The sequence below is a fragment of the Geotrypetes seraphini genome, chromosome 3, assembly GCF_902459505.1.
Source record: "Geotrypetes seraphini chromosome 3, aGeoSer1.1, whole genome shotgun sequence".
Taxonomy (NCBI): Eukaryota; Metazoa; Chordata; class Amphibia; order Gymnophiona; family Dermophiidae; genus Geotrypetes; species Geotrypetes seraphini.
In genome coordinates this window covers 196,213,761-196,237,020 of record NC_047086.1, presented here as the reverse complement: position 1 = coordinate 196,237,020, position 23,260 = coordinate 196,213,761, and the positions used below count along the sequence as shown (strand labels likewise).

The 23,260-nt window shown below is 45.7% G+C and overlaps 1 protein-coding gene across 8 annotated transcripts in view; it reads left to right on the top strand.

Annotated features, from left to right (window-relative positions):
• The first annotated feature begins 84 nt into the window (after positions 1 to 84).
• ZNF740 (zinc finger protein 740) overlaps positions 85 to 23,260 on the top strand; it is a 91,751-nt gene continuing 68,575 nt past the window's right edge. For 5 of the 8 annotated variants that reach the window (XM_033936229.1, XM_033936231.1, XM_033936224.1 and 2 more), the window contains exons 1-6: positions 85 to 189; positions 713 to 844; positions 2,369 to 2,493; positions 8,528 to 8,617; positions 12,643 to 12,766; positions 14,973 to 15,091. In XM_033936229.1, coding sequence (XP_033792120.1) covers positions 2,473 to 2,493; positions 8,528 to 8,617; positions 12,643 to 12,766; positions 14,973 to 15,091 — 354 coding nt within the window. In that variant the 5' untranslated portion in view covers positions 85 to 189; positions 713 to 844; positions 2,369 to 2,472. Of the gene's footprint in view, positions 190 to 284; positions 420 to 712; positions 870 to 2,368; positions 2,494 to 8,527; positions 8,618 to 12,642; positions 12,767 to 14,972; positions 15,092 to 16,047; positions 16,127 to 23,260 lie in introns of those variants that run through there. The other 3 variants (XR_004538692.1, XM_033936226.1, XM_033936225.1) reach the window with 3 other exon arrangements.

The following is a 23,260-nucleotide window of genomic DNA, read 5'->3' as shown; positions in this document are numbered from 1 at the left end:
CTAGTCCAGTATCTCCCCCACCACCATTCTCAAACTTCCCGCCCTCGCAACAGAACCTCTAGTTTCTCCGGCGTCCCGCCCCCTTCTGACGCAACTCCTCCCTTCTCCAGCGTCCACCCACCTCCCTTCTGACGCAACTTCCGTTTTCCGGCATGGAACGTGGCCCAGGGTGAAAAGTTGTGTTTACAGGTGGGCAGGGTGCTGGAGGAGGAAAACGGGGGCGGGCGGGTTCATGGGGAGCGACCTCGGGTTTGAAGGTCGTGTAGGGGGAGAGGTATGCTGGATCGGGGCGAGATGGTAGGGACCACGGGGGAGATGCCGGTCGCGTGTGACGAGGGATGCTTTGCGTGTGGCTTGGTATCTCTGCATGCTTAGGCTACACCATGTATACTGTCTTGGCAGGTCATTCTCCTCACAAGGTGTGTATGTGTTTCTCACTTAAGGTGGCGCAAGATGCATGCTTGCCTGACTCTGGAAGAGCTGGGAATAGTGGCTGAAAGTGTAGCAGCGACTTCACTTAACGGGTGAACAGAAGAACGGGGAGACTAGCGTGAAGAAATGGTGAAAAAGAGAGAGTGATTAGGGGAAAGTGAATAGTGACATTTAAAAGATCGATCAACTCAGTGTATTCGAGTGCATACAGGCACAAAATGGGAAATACCCTTATAGTGCCTGTTAAATAACATCGTTGTTCTCTGCTCCTTACTTATAGGTATAGCCCAACTACACAACCTGATGTAGAATTCATCCGTCCCTTGTTGATGATACTTACCTGTCAAATATTGACCTATCATGCATAGCAGAAAATACAGAGCTCCATTCCTCCACCCCTACTAATCTCAACGTAAGTTTTATTACAAAGTTAGCAGGTAAGCTGAGAAACTTGAGCGTGAATGTTGCTGTTCTCATTGGGAAAGTAAATGCCAAAAGGGTTCTTGTGTCAAACAAAAATTTGGAAGCCACTTTTCTAGGCTTATATGTGATGTTCACTAATTTACCTGTCTTTGTTCATGTGTGTATAATATATCCACACACTTGATAATATCTATACACACGTTTCAGGCATTGGTCCATGATGTGATCAGCCTTCCTTTGTGTTCTCACAAGTTTACCCCAATTATGTATTAAGCTATTTAAATTCAGAAAGGACTTAGAGAGTTGAGTTGTTTAGAGGAAGAGAAAGTAGAAAAATGGTACAGATTTTGTGCCCAAAAATATATCAGAAGAGAATGAAAGATCAAATATGTATTCACTAGGGAGAGAGGTGATATGATGCAGACATTTAGATACTTGAAAGGTATTACTTTACAAACAAACAAACCTCTTCCAGAGATGTAGGGGCAGTAGAACTTGAGGATGCAGGGATATAGATTTAGGAGCAATCTCAGGAAATACTTTTTCACAGAGAGGATAGTGAATGCCTGGGCTTCTTTTCTAGGAGAGGTGATAGTCAAAAACAGTGAGCAAATTTAAGAATGTCTGGGATAAACACAGGGGATGCCTAAAGAGAAAGAGGATGGGAACATAACATGGATGTTAAAGTGTTATATTGGATAAGAGGCTGATTGTGGACAGCATTCTATAGTCTGTGTCCTGCAAATGGCAAAGGACTTAAATAAAATACACTAAATCTGGCATGGGGGAACTAAACTTCTATCGGGGAGGGGGGGGAGTCATAATTAGCAAGTAAATACTGCTAGCAGTACTTTGGGATTAATATATATATATAACCCTCATGTTTAACTGCCTGTACAGTAGGTGGCATGTGAATGATTATAACCTGCACAGTGTGGCAGATGTGTCTTTGGCCACCTTTTTGCACAGTGTGGCAGATGTGTCTCTGGCCACCTTTTTGGATGGACAGTGTGGGTCTGTATCTGCCATCATTTACCGTGTTAATCTGAAGCAGGAACCATACATTAATCTGAGAGAGATGTTAAATGTTGGATTTTGTTACCCAGTACTATCCTAAATATGAAGTTGTACATCTTTTCTCATTCATATTGGTGATGTATATTAACCTCTACTCATGTTTAGTTTTCAGACTTTGGCTGTTAACACTAGATTTGTTGCTGATATGCTTCCCAATACAGACATTTACATGAGGTGCACAATATGATGTTAGTTGAAAAAGTGTGATTTATCTGTGTGTTTCTTCCATTCTGGCATGTGAGAGATTTGGTTAATAAAGTAGGATCCTGGTATTTTATTTTGCAAGATAATGGGGTAAAATTCAACTGACACCCTATTATGGTATCGATCAAGTAAAGAAAACAGCCATTTCAATATATTGTGAAAAAATCAGATTTTTTCATATTTTATCACTTCATCCTCTGATTTTTGGTTTTTCCTTTTTTTTTTCCTCAAGGTTTGTGTGGACTGTCATGATGTGTGGGGCTTTAGTTTGACAACTGTCCTGAGACTGGGAACAAGTGCGCCTTGAGAGACAAGAGGAGGTGGCTGTGGATTGAGATGGCCCATTTACATAATTCAGTCAGTGATGGTTATCTGCCTTCTTCCTTTATTAATATTCAGTATCCCTAATTCAACGATGACTTGCAATCATAGCAAAGCTCCTCATAGCACAGTCTGCCTTGTCTTTATACAAATCAGATTCTCTTCTTGCCCTAGTTCTCTCAATACAGTGTTGCCAATTTTACTTATGAGGGTTTGGTCCAGTCCTTATTAATTCTTCCCCATATATTCTGGTCATCTTTGACTTTTGCAAAATGACAAATTCCAGTGAGATACTGAGATGGAAATTAGAAATCCATGTATGAACTGTAGTTTTAAGATGTCATGGCAGAGTTTTAATGTGTGCTTATGTGGGGATTTGCTTTGTTTATGTTCATGATGTCGGGAAGGAGTTTCATTTTCATTTGTGGAGCTTAATAATAATAATTAATAATAATTTTATTTCTTATATACCGCTGTACCGTGAGGTTCTAAGCGGTTTACAGTAGAAACAGATTAAGTAACAGATTCTGCAGGTCTTTTTCTTTCCTTCAGTCAAGTAAGATAGAACCAAAGGGGCTTATTTTCAAAGTATTTTGTGTGTCTTAAGTTCTTTGAAAATGAGCCTCAAACTGTGTGACTTTTAACCCAAAGCAATACTACACTGACAGTCTGAGCCAAAATGTTTCCTAGTGTTTAGCTCTAATAATGCCATTGTAATTAGCAAAATTCTGAATTAAATATGCCAAACTAATACACATTTATACTAAGGGAAGTGCTGTTTTATTCTATATTTCACTATTAGCAGTTAAAAGAACTAAGGGCTAGATGTACAAAACATGGTCATTAAGACCGTGTGAGTCACTATTGGCCGACTCTGGAACAGCAATTGATATCCCAACAAATTTCCATGCAAATGATTTTCACGGAGGTTCGCCCTAATCCTGTCTTACCAATTGCTCTGAGCAACTTTGACACATGCGCAGAGCTGGTTTGGGGAAGCCCCAAAGCAGCCTCCTGCCACTCAGCTGTTGGGGCTTTTTTAATGGCACAGATATTGTGCATGTGTTACATACCCACAATATCTGTCCCATTTTTAAAAATGCCGTGCCGCCTCTCCCTTGATGATCCACCCCAGAAATAGAGGGAGGAAAGATGCCCACTCCCTCATGACATCGCAGAAACTCCCCTCCCCCCCATCGTGCCAGCCAAAATTGGCATGAGGGATACCCACTCATTCCTGCCACCACAGATCCTCCCCTGTACCTGGAAATTAGGTGGCAGCAGGAGGGATGCCCAGTCCTCCTGCTCCTCAGGCTCGCCACTGCAAAATGGTGGGCCTTCCCCTTCCCAGTGCATTGTGAGAGGGGCCTAAGGCCCTGATTAGCTTAGATGCCTAAGGCCCCTCCTGTTGATTTTGGCTGACGTGGGAGGGTGTACACAGTGGCAGAAGGGAGTGGGCATTTCTCCTGATTTTGTCTGGTCGGGGGGGGGGGGTCCACGGTAGCAGGAGGGAGTGGGTATCCCTCCTGCCTCCATTCTGTTTAAGGCAGGGGTGTCAAACTCAATCACATTAAGGAGCCGAAATCCAAAACACAGGCTAAGTCGCGGGTCAGACCCCGCCCAATCTCCTCCCCAGACCCTGCCTCATAATAATACTAATTATAACACCATTTTTTCTATTCATTTTTCATATATACACACACAATATAATCTTATTAACACATAATGGTAATGGTTAACCACAAAATTAAACTACACAAAACACACTGTATGCTTCTCAACATTCATTCGTACCAGAAAAACTAAAAATACTAATATATTAAAAAAAAAAAACACCCTAAGATTAAAGATTCTGCATGCAGTACAACCCCCAGAGAAAAAGAAACAAATGTATTTCTTCCTGAGCAGTGCAAAAGATAGACAGCAGATTAAAATGTTCAAAATTTACACAATTCAAACACTAACTTGAAAATAAAATCATTCCCCCTACCTTTGTCTTCCTTCCTCCATGCTATACCTTTCTCTGGCGGGTGTCTAACCTTCTTGCTAGCTCCAACCTGGTTGTTTTATGTGGCCCACAGTCAAATGCCCTCGTGTTACCTTGTGACCGGCTCCCTCCTCCTCACAGCTGTAGTGTGCACGGAGCTGCGTCCTGCACCTGAACTTGAAGCCTTCTCTCTGATGTTGCAACATCAGAGGGAATGCTTCTGGATGAGGTGTAGGATATGCGAGGAGCCGCTGCACGCTACAGCTGTGAGGAGGAGGGAGCCGTCCACAAGGTAACACGGGGGGCATCAGACCGCGGGCCACATAAAACGACCAGGCAGGCCGGATTTGCCCCGCAGACCTTGAGTTTGACACCTGTGGTTTAAGGGGTGGTCATCAGGGAGGACTGTAATCATGAAGGCCAGCATGGCATTTTTTTTATGGGCCAGATATGCCCATAGAAAAAGAAAAAAAAAACAACAGGCAGACTTGTTTAGACCTGTCGGTTTTTTTGGGTCAGTGGAGGTGGTCGCTATTTTTTGTGCATTGCGTCAGTTGGCTAGTTTGCAGGCATTTATCTAATTTGCATGGCTGAGTTGGAGAATGAGCGGTGAGCTGTTTTATGCACCGAGTCGGCAAATACGATTGGTTGCTAAACTAGTCAAACTGGTTTAGCGATGATCAGAGACTTTAGTGCATCTAGCCCAGGGGTAGGCAATTCCAGTCCTTGAGAGCCGGAGCCAGGTCAGGTTTTCAGGATATCCACAATGAATATGTATGAGGTGAATTTGCATGCACTGCCTCCTTGAGATGCAAATCTATCTCATGCATATTTATTGTGGATATCCTGAAAACCTGACCTGGCTCCGGCTCTTGAGAACCGGAATTTGCCTACCCCTGATATAGCCCTAAAAGAATTTGTGTTACAAGGAACACCAACATAAAATTATCCAACACAGTCTGTTGTGCCAGCAGCTCTTCAGTATCTACCCACATCATATTTCTATTATAAAAGTATACTGAGTAGTCTGGCCCAGTAACCCAACATTGGCACTAGATCAGGGATCTCAAAGTCCCTCCTTGAGGGCTACAATCCAGTCGGGTTTTCAGGATTTCCCCAATGAATATGCATGAGATCTATGTGCATGCACTGTTTTCAATGCATATTCATTGGGGAAATCCTGAAAACCCGACTGGATTGCGGCCCTCAAGGAGGGACTTTGAGATCCCTGCACTAGATGTTAGCTTGAATTAAATGCAGTTTCACCAGTAAGTCCAGAATCCTACTCCACAGACTCGATGAAGTTAGACGTGCTGAGCAAGTCTGCAGATAAAGGATTTTAAAGTGATTGATACAAAGGCACAAAGGTACAAACTACTAAAAATAAGAATCAAAAAATTTCAGTAAATGACTGATACCTATAACACACATTTATTGCCTGAAAAATATATCATAGAGGACCGAGAGCCTCTTCTATTAAACTGCGTTAGCAGTTTCTAGCACGGGGAGCTGCGCTGAATGGCCCGCGCTGCACCCAATGCTCATAGAGTTCCTATTAGCGTCGGGAGCAGTGTGGGCTATTCAGCGCGGCTCTCTGTGCTAAAAACTGCTAGCGCAGTTCAATAGAAGAGGAGGTGAATTTCAATAAAACTGGATATGTCAAGCAGTGATACATCCACTTAACCTCTAATCATCTACCGCTCTTCAAAATCATAATGAAGTGACAACCACTACTACTACTATTAATTATTTCTAGAGCGCTACCAGATGTACGCAGCTTACAATCTAAAATTCGGGAATACAAATAATAAACATTTCACGTACACAGAAATTTAGGATAAATTAACTACAGAATTTAATAATAAAGTTAAACACAATCTGATAGTTTTATATTTTGCAGAACTCTACTGATTTAACTAGATCCACTTTTATTTATCTTAGTATCAGCCTTAGAACTTTATAATTTATAGGCGTCTTCAAATAAAAAAAGTTTTAAGATCAGTCATAAGAATTGCCACTGCTGGGTCAGACCAGTGGTCCATTGTGCCCAGCAGTCTGCTCACGCGGTGGCCTTTAGGTCAAAGACCAGTTACTGAAAAAATAGTAGTTCTAACATGTTTATGAACAATTTCTTGATATGTTGGAATTCTAAGACAATTTTGGGTTTCTGATCTAAGAGATCTTAATGATATGTATGGATTCAATAAACACATGAGATATAAGGGCTCTCCTGTAATGTTTTAAAAATCAATAAAATAATTTTATAAGTAATCTGGTGATTTATAGGTAGCCAATGGGCTTCCTTCATAGAAGACATTACATAATCAAATTTCCTTAAATTATAAATTAATCAAATTGCCATATTTTGAATTATTTCAAGCCTTTGGATATCATTCTGATGTATACCCATATAAGGTGCGTTAACAGGGGGTCACGTGATGTGCTTGACCTAGTAAGACGTACATTGCCAGGCTCCGTGGCAGAAACCTGCAAAACAGCCTTTTTATCTCTGCACCCTAGCTTATTGCTTGCAGCCAGCGGTACCAGGCTACTTATTTCTTGGGGTGTCGAGTCCACGGGATGGCAGCAAAAACTGCGAAGAACACCAAAAGTAAACTTGACCAACACGAATCTAAGTTGGTGGCACTATCACCCATGTTTTCTCCACAGCTTGAAGAATGGGCCCAGGAAATTTCAAAGATGGTCACTACGGCTCTCGAGGACTATTTAAACAAATTACAATAAGCAGTGGGGACGGTATTCATGAGAAATTTGAAGCGCATTCTTATAGAGAGAGGAGTGAGGTCGAGATGCATGGGGAAGAGAAGGATGAGAGGGAGAAATGTTGGATATGGTAGTGGAGAGGGAACAGGGACAGATTGAAGGGGATTTAAGGAGAAGGAATGTTGAACATAGTGATGGAGTGAGAGATGTGGCCTGGTGCTGGAGTGGAGTGATAAAGTAGAAATGTTGGGTATGGGGCTGGTGGGCAGTGGTGAAAAATGCTGCACATGATCCGGGGGATGAGAGAAAGAGAAATGTTGTATGTAGCAATAGAGGGCGTGGGAGAGATGCACCCTGGATCTCTCTCACTCTTTCCCCACCTTTTGCAGCAAGGGAGGGAATGAGAACAGGACAGTGAGAACTCACAGCAGCCAGTTCAAACAGAGGGTTATAGTTTTTGGTTTCTCAATTACTTTTTAATTTTTAAATCATCATTCTTTAAACATTCAGGTGCTGCCTGATCACAAAGATAGCTGGCTCAGCTGCCTGTGTTTGCTGAGGGATCCCTTGCCATCAGCTGATCGCGGCCAGAGTATCCCTGATCAGCTAAGTTGGCAGGACTCCCCAAAGCCAAGGCTTCAGGTAGTTCTGCTGGCTCAGTTGATCAGGAGGAAAATACCCCTGCTGTGATCAGTTGAGGCAGCAACGGCAGAGGACCCCCCCATAACCCCCACATCCGCATGGCAGGAGGGATGTTCACTCCCTCCTGCCTAACACCCCTGAAGTTCCCACCCCACCCCCACACACATCTGCGTGGCAGGAGGGATGCCTACTCCTTCCTGCCTAACACTCCCACACACACACATCCAATCGGCAGGAGGGATGCCCTAGGTGTTGGGGAGAGTGTCAAGTGGGTATTGAGGGGGGTGTTGGAGAGTATAAGTTGTTTGGGAGATTGATGGGGCTGGAGGCAGGAGGGAGTGGGCATCCCTCCTGCCGATTGGATATGGGGGTGGGTGGGAGTGTTGCAGGTGTTAGGCAGGAGGGAGTGGGCATCCCTCCTGCCATGCAGATGTGAAAGTTGGAGGGTCCTCTGCCGCTGCCAGCTCAGCTGATTGTAGCAGGGATATTTTCCCCCCCGATCAGCTGTTGGCAGGACTCCCCAAAGCCGCTTTATGGGAAGTGCTGTGTTGACAGCTCTTGCATTTGTCCACAAAACAGATATGGTACAGTTACCTCTAGAGTTGTAATTTCCAAGCTGATTTACAGTTCTTGAGACTGCCAGCTAGGAAGGTAAATGGTTTGTTCAGTCATGGTCTGGAACAGACAAATGGACTCAAATTTCAATTTTTGTTTTAGAAGAATCTCCATAAAGAAAAAGAGAAATCTGGCAAACACAAAGAGAAGGAGGACAATGGATTGCCACAGCCAAAGAAGAGTCATAAAAAGGCAAGCCATCTTAGGTTGTATACTCGAGAGATAGCATGTACATGGCATCCAGAAAAATAGGACCCTTACATAGTTTCAAAATACTTTAAACAATTGCAAACATTTAGTAAGACCTTTGAAAATATGTTAGTCCAACCTTTATTAGAAAACTCCCTTAGCAAACGCTTTGTGCCATGTGCTTTATTTTGTTGTAAACATTTAATCAGAACTTTCTTTGCTAAATACCATTTTGCTAAAATGGTTCTAAATGGGCACTTCCCGAATGATGTCGTTTTGTAAACAGGGATCATTCTAGTTTTTATAGCATCTAGCAATAACACCTTTCAATAATAGTAATAATTTTTTAAATAATAATATATTTGTTTTGGGGTCCCATTTTATTCCAGACATGTATAATGTTGAGGTCGGTGCTGGGCGAAGCTCAAAAAGAGGAGGCATCTCAAAGAAAACAACTGTCTTGTCTTATGGGTAGTTTTATAATAATGGCTGGTGCATAGATTATATCATGCTTATTGACTTAAGGGGATTTGGCAGATGAACTGATGGGTTGCTGTGTGTCTCTGTGGGGGAGGGAACAAGTTTTTTCCCCTAGTTTCGCTGTGTACCTTCACACAGTGATCCTGTTGCATAACATCTATATAAATCTCAGTAAAGCAACATTGCTATGGTAGGAAAGAAAAAGAAGGCTAGTGTTCAAATCCTTGCACAACATGGCGCCAGGCTGCATGGCAACCAAGCTTTCTCCATACGTGCCAAACATGTCCTTCTGCTTCCAGAATGAAATACGCCTCAAAATTCCCCCTGATTGTGCTCTTCAACTGCAAACTACCAAACGACGTACCTATTCCCACTTCATGCCAAACAACTATAATCAACTGTCCCCATAGATCGGATCCCTTGAAGGACTCCTGAACTTTAGGAAAACAATAAAAATATACCTCTTCACCTAACTCCCCTGCTGGTGGATTACAAAGAAATGTATATTGGTACATATTGGTATATTGGTACATATTGGTATATGTCGCGTTAGGATAAAAACTTGAATTGAAAATCTTGCACTGTAATTATGGCAAATTGTAATCTGTAAACTATGTATATTGGTAATAGATCCCTAGTATGTATCGGGTTAGGATAAAAACTTATATTGAAAAACTTGTACTGTAACTATGGCAAATTGTAACCCATTAACTGTATATTATGTATATTAACCCATTCTGAGCTGACAGAGCACTGGGAGGTGTCAGAGGGCCCTTTGAGAGCTGCCAAGTCTATAACAAAATTGTACCCAATTGCTCCTGATTTCCAGAAGCTTTTTACCCCACCTAAGTTGATTCATTAGCGCAGGTAATTTGTTTCTTACCTGCTAATATTCTTTATCCCAGGACAAGCAGGCAGCATATTCTCATATGTGGGTGACGTCATCTACAGAGTCCCAACGCAGACAGCTTTTCAAGCAAACTTGATTGAAGATTCAAGTTTGCTGTGCTGCACCACGCATGTGTGTGCCTTCCTGCTCCACTAGTGGGTGCATCCCCTCCTCGTGGTCTTCAGTTCTAAGTTTTCTGCGGAGCCAGAAAGTCCTGTTCTTTTTCACTCCGTTTAAAAGTGCCTTCTAGCACCGCGACTTTGTTGTTTTCATCGGAGTCGCTGTGCGCTTTCTTTTTTCCTGCTTGTTTTTTTGTTTTCGCGTAGTTTCGCGGTTGTTCGGCATACAGGGGCTCCCGGTTTGCCGTAGCCTTGATTGGCCGCGGCCTTTTTTTCTTTGCTTATGTCCCGGCCCTTGTCCGGGTTTAAGAAGTGCACCCGGTGTGATTGGCTCCTGTCGATCACCAACCCTCATCGGTGGTGCATCTTGTGCCTGGGGGCTGACCATCCCACTGACTCCTGCCCCCGGTGCGCTACTTTCCAAACTCGTGCTCTGCACTGCCGTCGGGCCCGTATGGCGGACCTTTTTGCCATGAAGCAGACCTTGGCGCCAGCAGCGGCTAAGCCGCCAGCAGCCAGCAGCGGCTAAGCCTGCCCCGTCTTTTTGACGGTCTGGGCGGATGGGGACGAGGCCCCTCCGCGTTAGCTTTGGACCCCCTTCCCATTGGGGGCCATCTCAGGGCCTTTTACCCAAGTTGGGAACGCATAATATCGGATGTGTGGGTCCTCAACGTGATTGCGAACGGTTATTCCCTGAATTTCCCGGAGTTGCCTCCCGACAGTCCACCAAGCGCGTGTCATTCCAATCGGGCGCAGTTGCCCCTGCTTCTTCTGGAGGCTCGGGCGCTTCTTCGCCTTCGGGCGGTGGAGGTAGTTCCCCCTTGCCAATGGGGGCGGGGTTTTTACTCCCAGTAATTCCTGGTCCCCAAGAAGACCGGGGACCTGCGTCCGATCTTGGACCTCCGGCGCCTCAACAAGTTTCTAGTTCGGTAGAAGTTCAGGATGCTCTCCCTTCTGGTTCTTTATCCCTTGCTGGACGAAGGGGACTGGCTATGCTCCCTCGACCTGAAGGAGGCCTATACCCACGTTCCGGTGCATCCAGCTTGTCGCCAGTTCCTTCGGTTTCAGGTGGGGGAGCTGCACCTCCAGTACAGGGTCCTCCCGTTTGGGCTGGCTTCGTCCCCGCGAGTCTTCACGAAGTGTCTCGTAGTGGTGGCAGCGGCCTTGCGGTCCCAGGGCCTTCAGGTCTTCCCCTACCTCGACGACTGGCTGATCAAGGCCCCGTCGAGGGAGGGGGTTATCTCAGCGACCCGACAGACTATTACATCCCTTCAGTGTCTGGGGTTCGAGGTAAACTTCCCAAAGTCACAGTTGTGCCCCTCGCAATCCCTACAGTTCATCGGGGCCATGCTGGACACGGTTCGTCTTCGTTCATTCCTGCCTCCACCTCGGCAGGCTGCTCTCATCCTTATGAGCAAGCAGATTTCTCTGCTGTCCTCGGTCTCGGCGAAGCGGATGATGATTCTCTTGGGACACATGGCTTCCACCGTCCATGTCACACCGTTTGCCCGGTTGCACCTTTGGATCCCTCAGTGGACCTTGGCCTCTCAGTGGCATCGGGATTGGGACCCCGCTTCCCATCTCATTGCGGTGACTCCTTCTTTGCGGCACTCGCTCCGTTGGTGGACCAACTCTTCCAATCTTTCCAGGGGTTTGCTCTTTCTCGCTCCTCCGCATCACAATATCCTGACCACGGACTCTTCGGATTATGCCTGGGGAGCTCATCTCGACAGTCTGCGGACCCAGGGTCTGTGGTCGGTGGCGGACCATCGCTGTCACATCAACCTGTTGGAGCTTCTGGCCATTTACTTGGCCGCTGTGGCCTTTTGCCATCTGCTTCGGGACCGAGTGGTCCTGGTGCGCACGGACAATCAGGTGGCGATGTATTACGTCAACAAACAAGGGGGCACGGGGTGGTCCCTGTCTCTTTGCCGGGAGGCCCTTCGCCTTTGGGAGTGGGCAATTTGCCACAACATTTTTCTTCGTGCAGTTTACATTCAAGGAGAGCGAAACTGTCTGGCGGACAAGCTGAGTCGCCTTCTGCAGCCGCATGAATGGTCTCTCCATTCCTGGATCTTACGTCAGGCGTTCACCAAAAGTTATTTAGATTCTAAATGGAACTTGTGGCACAATAACCTTTTAAGACCACTCATAGATGGGCACAACTCACAAGTGTGGACTGATTTTTTTTTGCTACTGAAGGAAAGAAAATTAGCAAGGACCAAAGTTTTCCTTAGTATAGTGATGTATAAGAACCAAATATTTTGTCCTTTTTAATACATAACATAGAAGACAAACACTCTCAGATTTTGAATAATATGAAAACTGTTCTCTGCCAGCATCAAGGTAAAGCTGCCAAGGAAGTGGAGTCAGGACAGCACTAGTTTATTTTTGGGGGGTTGGGTTGGTTTTTTGTTAGTATTACCATTTTCTCATTTTTCAAAATGTTGCACAGCATAAAGGTACAACTTTGGGCATGAAGCCTACCTTTAGCAATTGATGTGCCAGGAGAGAAGGCGACTTTGTGCTGTGTCTTACAGGTGGTGGTGATTGAACAGAATGGATCTTTTCAGATGACCATACCTAAGAATTTTATTTGTGAGCACTGCTATGGAGCTTTCAGGAGCAGCTATCATTTGAAGAGACACATCTACATACACACAGGTGAGAAAGGAAGGTTCATTACTGTCATGGTATGTGTGAAATTAACCTACTTGGAATTATTGCCCCCTTAAGGAGAGGTTAAGATCCTCTCTAGCCACCCTGACACAGGAGTGATGTTTATGGGTTTATTCCTGTCATGGAGTAAAATGAACTCATATAAAGACATTTCCGCTGTGACTGCATCATGCACAGCATAGATAATTTGAATACCCAGGTTTCCCAAAACAAAGCTGCATATGGAGTATGTGATTTCTTTTGATTTAACTATCGAGCTTAAGTAGATGTATCAGAGAAGAGCTCTCTTGGCTCATTTTATGCTGAAAGACTGACTTTAAGGACAAAAGTGGCAAGTACAGGTGGAATATGATGGCTTGGCCCAGCAAGATAACTGTATAGCACACATGTCAAACTCAAGGCCCTTGGGCGTTTTATGCGGCCTGCGGTGCAGTGCCCCTGGTGTTATTGTCTGGCTGGCTCCCTCCTCACTGCTGCAGTGTGCACAAAGCCACGGGTGGCAGCTCCTCGCTCGTCCCACACTTCATCTGGAAGCATTCTCTCTGACATTATGATGTCAAAGAGAAGGCTTCTGGTTCAGGTGCAGGACGCGCTGCCGCCACCATCGCCTGCGGTTTTGTGCATACTGCAGCAGTGAGGAGGAAGGAGCCGGCCAGAAGATACACCGGGAGCATCGCACAGTGGACCGCATAAAATGGCCAGGCAGGAGCAGGCTAGAAAGTAAGACACCTGCTGGAGGGAGGCACCTAGTTGAGGCACAGTATGGAGGGTGGGAGACAACAAACGTAGGGGGAATGATTTTATTTTGAATTTAGTGATTGAATTGTGTCAATTTTGAGAATTTACATCTGCTGTCTGTATTTTGCATTGTTTAGGAAGAAATACATATTTTTTCTTTTTCTCTGGGGTTGTACTGCATGCAGAGTCTTGAAGCTTAGGGTTTTGTTTGTATATATTAGAACTTTTAGTTTTTGGTCCCTTATTTGCATAGGGGTTATCTGTGTTCTAGTAGGAATGAATGTTAAGAAGCATACAGTGTGCTTTGTGTAGTTTAATTTTGTGGTTAACCATTATGTGTTGTCAATAAGATCATTGTTCAATCCCTGGTACTAGGACTTGTGGACTACTGCAATATCCTATATCTACCATGTCCTACAAAAATGATCAAAAAACTACAGACCATTCAGAACACGGCTCTCAGACTAATCTATTCCCTCGGAAAATATGACCACATAACTAACGCCTACCTAGACTCACATTGGCTACCGATCAGAGCCAGAATCCAATTCAAACTATACTGTCTAATCTTCAAAGTACTCAACGGTACAGCACTTGCCTATCTAATCGATCGCCTACACCGAAACCTTCCACCCAGAATAAGAAGAACACTGACACCATTCTCATACCCACCACTCAACGGCACTCATCGTACAAAGCTTTACGATAACCTCATAGCAACGCATGCAGCAAAACTCGAACCTTCCATAACCAGATTGTTAACCTCAACATCTGACTTCAAAGCATTCCGCAAAGAACTCAAAACGCTACTTTTCAAAAAGCATATTCAAAACACCTAATCTCCTCTTCCACATACACCGACCAGGTTACCCACTCCCTGACACCATATCCTCAACCGACCAAAAAATAAAAAAAAAAACCAAAAAAAAAAAAACCTAATTCTTCCTACCGATTTATTAGCTACCAACGCCTGGAAAAAGATTTGATATGTAATGTAATATAACTGCTCTCATCCAATGTTACCAAGTCTATACTCATTCTGTAACTATGTCTTACCCTAAATGTCACGTACCCTCCTGGAAATGTCCAGCTTCTTCTTATGTAATCCGCTTTGAACCGCAAGGTACAAGCGGAATAGAAATCACTAATGTAATGTAATGTAATATATATATATATATGAAAAATGAATGGAAAAAATGGTGTTACAATTAGTACTATTATGGGAGCGGGGTCTGGGGTGGAGATTGGACGGGGTCTTGCCCACAACTTAGCCTGTGTTTTGGATTTTGGTCCCTTAATATGATTGAGTTTGACACCCCTGATATAGCAGGATTGGGTCCTCATATTTGAAGGCAAACATGTATTCTTACAAAGCAGAGACTTTCATGTGTTTACTTATAAAGTAGTACACCACCCCTTAGAACCTTCTGATATTTATTTTTTATTTTTGCAGGTGAAAAACCATTTCAGTGTGATGTGTGTGATATGAGGTTCATTCAGAAGTATCACCTAGAGCGCCACAAGAGAGTGCACAGTGGGGAAAAGCCCTATCACTGTGAACGCTGCCAACAGGTATGAGCAGTAGTTCAGAGGAGCAAGGTGGGATGGGTTGTGGAATGAGGCAGAGAACAAGTTACTCCTGTGATGGAAAGATTATGGGTTCTTATGGATCTCTAAGTGTACTCCTGTTTTTGTATCGAGGACGTGGGACATGCCCTTTTTTTTTTTTTTTTATATTTCCTTCTTAGACAACCTTTTTAAAGCAAAGAGCCATTTTATTCTTAATGTTTGACCTAATATTTACAAAAAGCCGCAATGGGTAAAGAAGGGGGTTTGAGATATTCCAGGTCTCTCTTCTCTCCCCAAGGTGTAGCTTCTCTCCCCTCTTTTTCCCCTCCAACCCCTCGCAGGTCTCTCTACCTCTCATATCTCGAACCCTCCATTACCAGGCTATTAACCTCAACATCCGACTTCAAAGCATTCCGTAAAGAAATCAAAACGCTGCTATTCAAAAAGTATATACAAACTACCTAACCTCCCTCTCCTCTCCCCCTAGAAATCAAAACACTACTGTTCAATACCATTACAATCTTCCTAATCTCCCTCTCCTCCTCCACTTACACCGACAAGGTTCTACACACTCCCTGACACCATACCCTCAATCGACCAATAAAAAAAAAAAAAAAAAAAAATGGAACCTAAATCATCTTCCGAAACCGATTACCTACCAACATATGGAAACAGACAATCTGCTATGTAATGTAATGTAACCAGATTTACCTTCCAATGTTATTATGTCTATACACTCATTCTGTTATTAAGTCTATACCCTCAACCTGTATTCTCCAATGTCATGTACCCTCCTGGAAATGTCCAGTTCTCTTCCTCTGTAATCCGCTTTGAATCGCAAGGTACAAGCGGAATAGAAATCAGTAATGTAATGTAATGTAATGTAATATCTCCCTCCTTCCCCTTCCCACCAACCCATAGCCAAGGCTCTCTCCCCTTTCTTTTGATTTCCCTCCCAGCCATTTTAGAAGCCAGCCGCAAGGAGGCAGGAGGAAGAGGGCCACACTTCTATCATGAAGATCCCCACTAGACTACCAGGTACTTCAGTAGGTCTGGGAGGCCTGTCTATACATGGGAGAAGAGCCGCAGCCACATGGTAGAAGAGCCACATGTGGCTGGCAAGCCATGGGTTGCCGACCCCTGTTCTAGACTAATGTCTCTGCTTCATAACCTTTAGTTCATCTGTGAGCCATGAAAACATGCAGGTATTGCTAAGACAAATGGGCCTTTTTGAGCAGCCGTTTCACCTCACAAGCTAAATAAGCTGAGGTGTAAGTGATTGAAGAGACTTAACCCCTGAGGAAATGTGGAGTGAAATGGCTGGGTAGCTGTCGGGCTTAAGCTAAGTGCTCTTCTTTATTAGTTTTTTTGATACATGCATACACCAGATTGACAATTTTGAGTCTGTTAGAAATGGTTCATACCTATACAAGACCAGTGATGAACACTTCATCTCTGTAAAGACACGAAAAACAAGTAGTGTCTCGGGTGTTTGAGGTCTTGGGAAGAATTCATTTGGATTCTGCATCTATTTGTTCTCTGCTTCTTGAAATTAGGGGCCTCCTGGAAACTACTAGATCCAGTGTAGAAGCAGAAGCAAAGACCAGAGTGAGTTTTAACTAAAGTTTGTTACAAAATAAGAAAGGTTGATATTCAAAGCAAATTAATCAGGCAGGCAAGGCTCCTGCTAGGTTAAATTACAGTAGCCAGCCCAGTTGCTAGTATTCAACAGCACTTCACCAGATAAGGCCGCTGAATTTTAGATCTAACTGCCAGGGTACTTTCCAGTTAGGGGATAATTCTGTACAGGTAGCCTAAAGTTAGGCACCGGGATGATGCACACAATGCACAAATTTTGTATCGGCAATGACACAATACTAGTGCAAATCAATGGCTATATGCCTAACTGTAGGCACGAGCACTTGCGTTGGCTCAGTGGCTGATGGAAATGTTCACATGCAACTGATAAAATTCTGTAACTTGTGCACATAAGTGGTAGGCACACCCCTGTCCAGCCCAGGTCCGCACCCCCTTGCGGTTATGCGCTATGGTTTTTACCTGCCCAATTTATTGAATTATGACTAAGAGAAGTTACATATAACTGCAAATTTACTGCATCAATTAACGTCCGTTATAGACAATTATTGATTAAAGCCAATTCTGTGTCGCTTTCTAGACCAATACAGTTCTAGACCAGCTGAGGCTCCCCCTGCTAGCCCAGTCTTTCTTAGTCTCCGAACAGGTGGTAAGACAGAAAAAAATGAAGGCTCCCCTTGTTAGAGCGGTTGGATTTTGTTTAGGACTCCTGTTCCCCTTTCTGGTGCCAGACGGAGCTTGGACAGGTCCTGTTGGGGGTCCGTCTGATCTCAGGGGTGTCAAAACCGACGGGTCTCAAGTTGGGAGTCAAAACCGATGGATCTCAAGATGGGTCCTTCCCACCCCTTCCTCCACCTCCCTAGGTATTTTTTAGATGTGCCTCAGCTGGCAGCCTGGCCACCGATACCGGTCAGGCTTCTGGATTACAGAGCCAGTGGAGTCTGTTCTGGGGGAAAAAAAATCCTGAGTCTGTGCTGGTCTAAAGGGTACTTTCCCTTTAGATTTACTGTATTTTAATTTACTTTTCTGCTAACCGGCACTTTTATTCTAGTTATGCAGCGTATGGAGCAATGAACACTTTGGAGGGGAAAAGTGCTCATTGTGATCAGCCGCGAGGCACTTGTGACCGGCCTGTTCAAGTGGGAATCCTCAGCATCGTGTGCTGGCAGCCAGGGATCCCCATTGCGAGTGCCTTGTAAGCCGGCAGCTGACTGCGGGGAAGCCCGGACTTCCCCCGCCGCACATGCGGGAAGTTCCCCATCCGCCAACAGGGCAGAAAGGATTCCCTTAAAACCAAAGCGGCTGGGGATTCCCTTACAGCTAATGACGGCTTGCCTGCTTTAGCAGCTGGGGCAGTTTAGACCTCTTAGCCGCTGCAGGTTTACGGAGCTCCTTTTTTTGGCAATTCAGTTCTGTTTTTTGGCAGGAGGCACCTCCATCTTACTGTACCTTCAGGTGACCTCGCCCCTGTATTGGTGACACAGGGGCAGGTTGTTTCCTGGGTCCCCTGCTGTGGCAGGGAGTCCCATGGGGCCGCCAGGGGATTTTTCCTCCGCTTTTGTTTTTAGCCCTATGTTTGGCTTTCTTGATGTGGCTGGAGGTCCTGCTTCCGCCCTGGGGGGGGGGGGGGGGGTTGCCCTCAATGTCCTCTACAGGTCGGCCCCACTTAGTACCAGTTTTGTTCCCCTCTACTCCTCTCTTGCCCCAGTGCCTAAGGGTTCCTTGGGACGCTGATTTTATCTGAAGGAGCAGACTTCTGTTTCTCTGGACCTGGACCTTTGGGAGACCTGCAGGATACTCTAGGAGGAACATTTTTTCCACTAGCGGCGGCTTTGCACTTCCCTCTGCTAGCATGGACCTATTCGTGGGGCATGGGCATGTTTTTTGGTGGGACGAGCTCCATGAGTGGATTCTTCTGGTCTCCTCGGGGTTCGAGGCAGCCGAGAAGGAGCCCCCGTGTGTGGTGGACCCCTTGTTTTTAGGGGTCCGCTAGTCTTCCCATTCTTTTTCCTGGGTTTCAGGATTTTGGGGAGATTTTGGGCTGGCACAGTGTCTGGTGCCTGTGGCCCCTTTTCATGCTGCGTGTTCTATGGCCCACCGGTTTCCCATCCCGGAGTGGGATCGAGTCACCTTCAGGTCATCTGTTGTGGCCGGGATGCTCCCGGCCATTGCAAAATGGCTTCATGTGCCTGTTAAAGGTGGCTCTGCTTTGAGGGACCCTGCGGAGCGTAAGTTGAAGTCCCTCCTTTCTCAGAATTTTGATGTTTTCTGCCCTGGCGGTCCAGGCAGAGATGTGTGGCGGTTTGGTTGCTCGGGCTTGTTTTTGGTAAGCAGAGTGGTTTTTATTTGGCCATGTGGCTGATAGTCGGATGCCATGTATGACCTGTTGCAGGCTTCGGCCAAGTCTATGGCTCTCGGGGTGGCCATGCGTTGTACCTTGTGCTTCAGGCATGGTCAGCGGATGCAGCTTCCCAGGCTAAGCTGATGACATTCCCCTTTAGGGGGGTCTTTCATGTTTGAAGAGGTTTTGGTCATGTGGGTTTAGACCTTACCTGATTCTAAAGTGCCTCGTTTGCCTGAAGACAGAGCTAGGCCGCTGGCAATGGGTGGCTCTGCTCGAGGGCGCTTGCGTGTTTTCCGCCGGCTTCACCCTGGTCGAGAGGCCACTTTCTTTCCAGTCTCCAGGTTTTCTTGGGGCCATGTTTTCATCACATGCAGTCCTTTCAGGGAGTCCACCGGGGAGCGGGGTTTTTCCTCCACCGGTTCCCCCTGAGGACATTCACCAAGATTATGGTGGTCGTGACGGCGCCTTTGTGCAAGGAGGGCATTCGGGTTCATCCCTTTCTGGGTTGATTCGAGCACAGTCTTTTCTGGAGCACACCCGGATCACGGCTCGGATGGTGGAGTTCCTGTGGGGTTCGCTGGGATGGGTTGTCTACCTTTCCCAGAGCCGGTTGGTCCCCTCTCAGCGCCTGGCGTATCTTAGGGTTCTGTTCGACACCTCCTTGGGGAAGGTCTTACCCCAGAGGCCCAGGTAAGCAAATTTCAGTCACAAAGTTGCCTTCTCATGGCTTCCCGGTGTCCTCGGGCGCAGGAATTTCTCCAAATATTGGGGTTGATGGCGGCTTCCCTAGACGTGGTGAGGTGGGCTCGGGCCCACATGCGTCCGTGTCAGTATGCTCTGCTTCAGAGGTGGTCACCCCAGAGGCACAATTTGGATTGCCCTGTTCCTCTTCGGGGGTTGGCTTGCTGCAGTCTTCTTTGGTGGTTTCAGTCCTCCCATCTAATGCAAGGGGTGAGTCCCAGTGGATGGTGCTTCTCAGCTGGGGAGCTCAGTGTCTAGGTCGCTTTACGCAGGGCAGTTGGTCCCCAGAGGAGACGGCTTGGTCGATCAATGTTCTGGAGACCAGAGCCATCCGTCTGGCTTTGTTAGCTTTCCAGTCCTTTTTGACGGGCATGTCGGTCTGGATTCTCTTGGACAGTGCCACGGCGGTGGCATATGTCAATCGTCAGGAGGCACCAAAAGTTGTCTGGTGGCACAGGAGGCAGCTCTGCTCATGGTCTGGGCAGAGTCTCATCTCTGGGACGTCTCGGCTTCCCACATAGCAGGAGTGGAGAATGTTCAGGTGGACTTCCTCAGTCGTCACATGTTAGATCCCAGAGAGTGGTATCTCGGTCCCGCTGCCTTCCAGTTAATAGTGCAGACTTGAGGTCAGCCCTCATGGACCTGATGGCCACGAGTGTCAACGCGAAAACAACCCGCTTCAGTCGTCGCAGAGATGGTCAGGCCGAGGGGCTGGATGCTCTGGTTCAGCCATGGCCGAAGGAGGGTCTTCTGCATGTGTTTCCTCTGTGGCTATCACATTGTTTGGCATCCCGGTCTCGTGATCCTGGTGGCCCCAGACTAGCCCAGGCGTCTGTGGTACGAGGACCTGGTTCATCATCTTGTGGCGGATTCTCTACCACTGCCTCTCAACTGATTTCTGACTCAGGGCCCCATTCCAATGTTCAATCTAGGTCCCTTTTGTCTTATGGCTTGGCTCTTGAAAGGGCACGCCTAGGTAAGAAAGGGTATTCAAATAAAATGATCTCAACTCTCTTGGGGCCCCGGAGGCTTTCCACTTCTCGGGCTTATGTGCGTGTTTGGCGTCCATTTGAGGAGTGGTGGACTGCGCGTGGAGTAGTCTCTTTTCGCGCTTCCTTGCCTAACATCTTGGAGTTCTTGCAGTATGGCCTGGACAGGGGCATGGCTTGGTCTTCTTTCCGAGTTCAGCTTGTGGCCTTGTCTGCTTTTCGTGGGATGTTACGAGGTCAGCGGTTGACTGCCATTCCTGATGTGGTTCGATTCTTGTGGGAGGCTAAGTTGCTAAAGCCTCCTGTTTGACCGTCTGTTCCATCTTGGGAACTTAATCTGATCTTGACTGTGCTGGTGCACCCACCTTTTGAGCCTTTGGGTGCCTGCTCGTTGAAGGACCTTACTCTTTTTGGTGGCTATTACTGCTGCAAGATGCGTTTCTGAGCTGCAGGCTTTCTCTTGTAGCTCTCCCTTCCTGGAGTTCTCTAGGGAGCAGGTTGTGTTGCAGCCTGTCCCTTCCTTTCTACTGAAAGTGGTTTCGCCTTTTTATGTCAATCAGTCCGTGGTTCTCCCAGTGTTGGGAAGTCGGGAGGGCTCTTCGGAGCAAAAACAGTTGCGCAAATTGGATGTCTTCCGGGTCCTTCGCTCTTATGTTCAGCAGACCCAGGAGTTCAGGAAATCGGATCATCTCTTTGTTCTCTTAGCAGGTCCTTGTAAGGGAGATGGCGCTTCCAAGACTACCATTACGTGGTGGATTAAGGAGACTATTGTTTCTGCATATCTTCTTCAGAAAAAACCTGTTCTGGAATTTCTCAAGGCTCATTTAACTTGGGGTCAGGCAGCTTCTTGGGCTGAGTCTTCTCTTGTGCCTCCAGTGGATAATTGTAAGGCTGCAGTTGGTCTTCTCTGCATTCCTTTATCAGACACTACCGTGTGGATGTTCAGGTGCGTTGGGACGTGTTCGGTGAGCGTGTTCTAGTGTTGGCCAATCCTTAATAGGTACTGCTTTGATATGTCCTATCAGTAAAGAACTGTACCGGTCTACAGAGTGATACAGAAGGAGAAATTAGGTTCTTACCTGCTGATTTTCTTTCTGTTAGCCTCTCTAAACCGGTACAGTTCCCCACCCTATCTGTCTTTCTGTGGTGTTTGTGGTTTTTGTTCATGTGCAGATTTAGCTTTTCAGCGGGTTGTAGTATTTTTCTAGGGCCGGGGAGATACAAGAACAGCAGTTATGGCTCAGCTGGCATAGCTGGTGAGTTGTGGGGACATTTTCACTGCAGGGTTTTGGTTCTATGCATTTTCCAACAGCGTTAATATGTATTTGTTGTTTTTATTCTCCTGTTCGGAGTGTTATTACTGTTACTTGTTAGTTTTTTCTTAGTTCTGCTTGGCTATTTGGCAGACTGGGTTAGAAGGGGGAGCCTCAGCTTATATACTACAACCAAAGTTTTGGTCTCAGTCTCCACCTACTGGTCACAGTGAGATATTACCCATCAGTAAAGAACTGTACAGATCTAGAGAAGCTAACAGAAAGAAAATTAGCAGTTAAGAACCTAATTTCTCCTTATAAGCTAATTTAGCAAGATATGTGCACAACTGACACTATAACTTGCACACACAACTTTGCATGTTAGTAATTGAGAAGCAAAGTCAGTGCTGGGCAGACATCTATGGTCTGTGTCTTGATCGTGGCTGAATAGAGAGGCCATTGCAGGGTAGACGACTACAGTCTGATCGCGAGACCAAGAAGTGACATGAGAGGGAGAGCTGTGGTCGGCGTGAGCGGCAGGTATGAGATGCTGCTGGCTGTCAAGGAAGATCTGAAGAGGTATTTGGTGGGGGGAGAGGCAGATGCAGCAGGGAAGAGAGTAGGGGGTTCAGCGCAATGATGCTGGGTGCCCCACCCCAAGTGCCTCCTTCCCTTGCTACACTGTTGCTGCCAGCTGAATATTGACTAGATAGTGCAGTGTCTCTCAAACTGTGTGCCATGGCACAATGGTGTTCCCTGAAGAAATTCTGGATGTGTCACAAGAGGTTCCAGAATTTTACTTTATTTTTAAAAATTCTGTTCATAAGTACATACTAGAAAAGATGACATGTCCACCCCCCTCCCCTTTTTATTTTTTTAACAAAAGTGTAATGCGTTTTTTAGCACCAACAGTGGCAGTGACAACTCGAATGCTCATAGGAATTCTATGAGCATTGGAGCTGTCACCGCCAGGACCGGCACTAAAATCCGTGCTATTCTTTTGTAAAAGGGGATGTGTGTGCATAAGGATACAACCGCCAAACAAGCACTATTCTTTGATGTGATTGGTCCTAACAGCAAGTAATTTTTAAAAGTTTTTTTATGCAGTAGTTATCCTAATTTGAGCAACCAAACAAATAAAACTTTCTTACCATTTGGATCTTCTTATCTTTGCAAACTTGGATTTTCAACTCTTGACAGAAATTAAATTAAAAAAAAAAAAAACGACTGCAGTTGGTGGATGATGAAG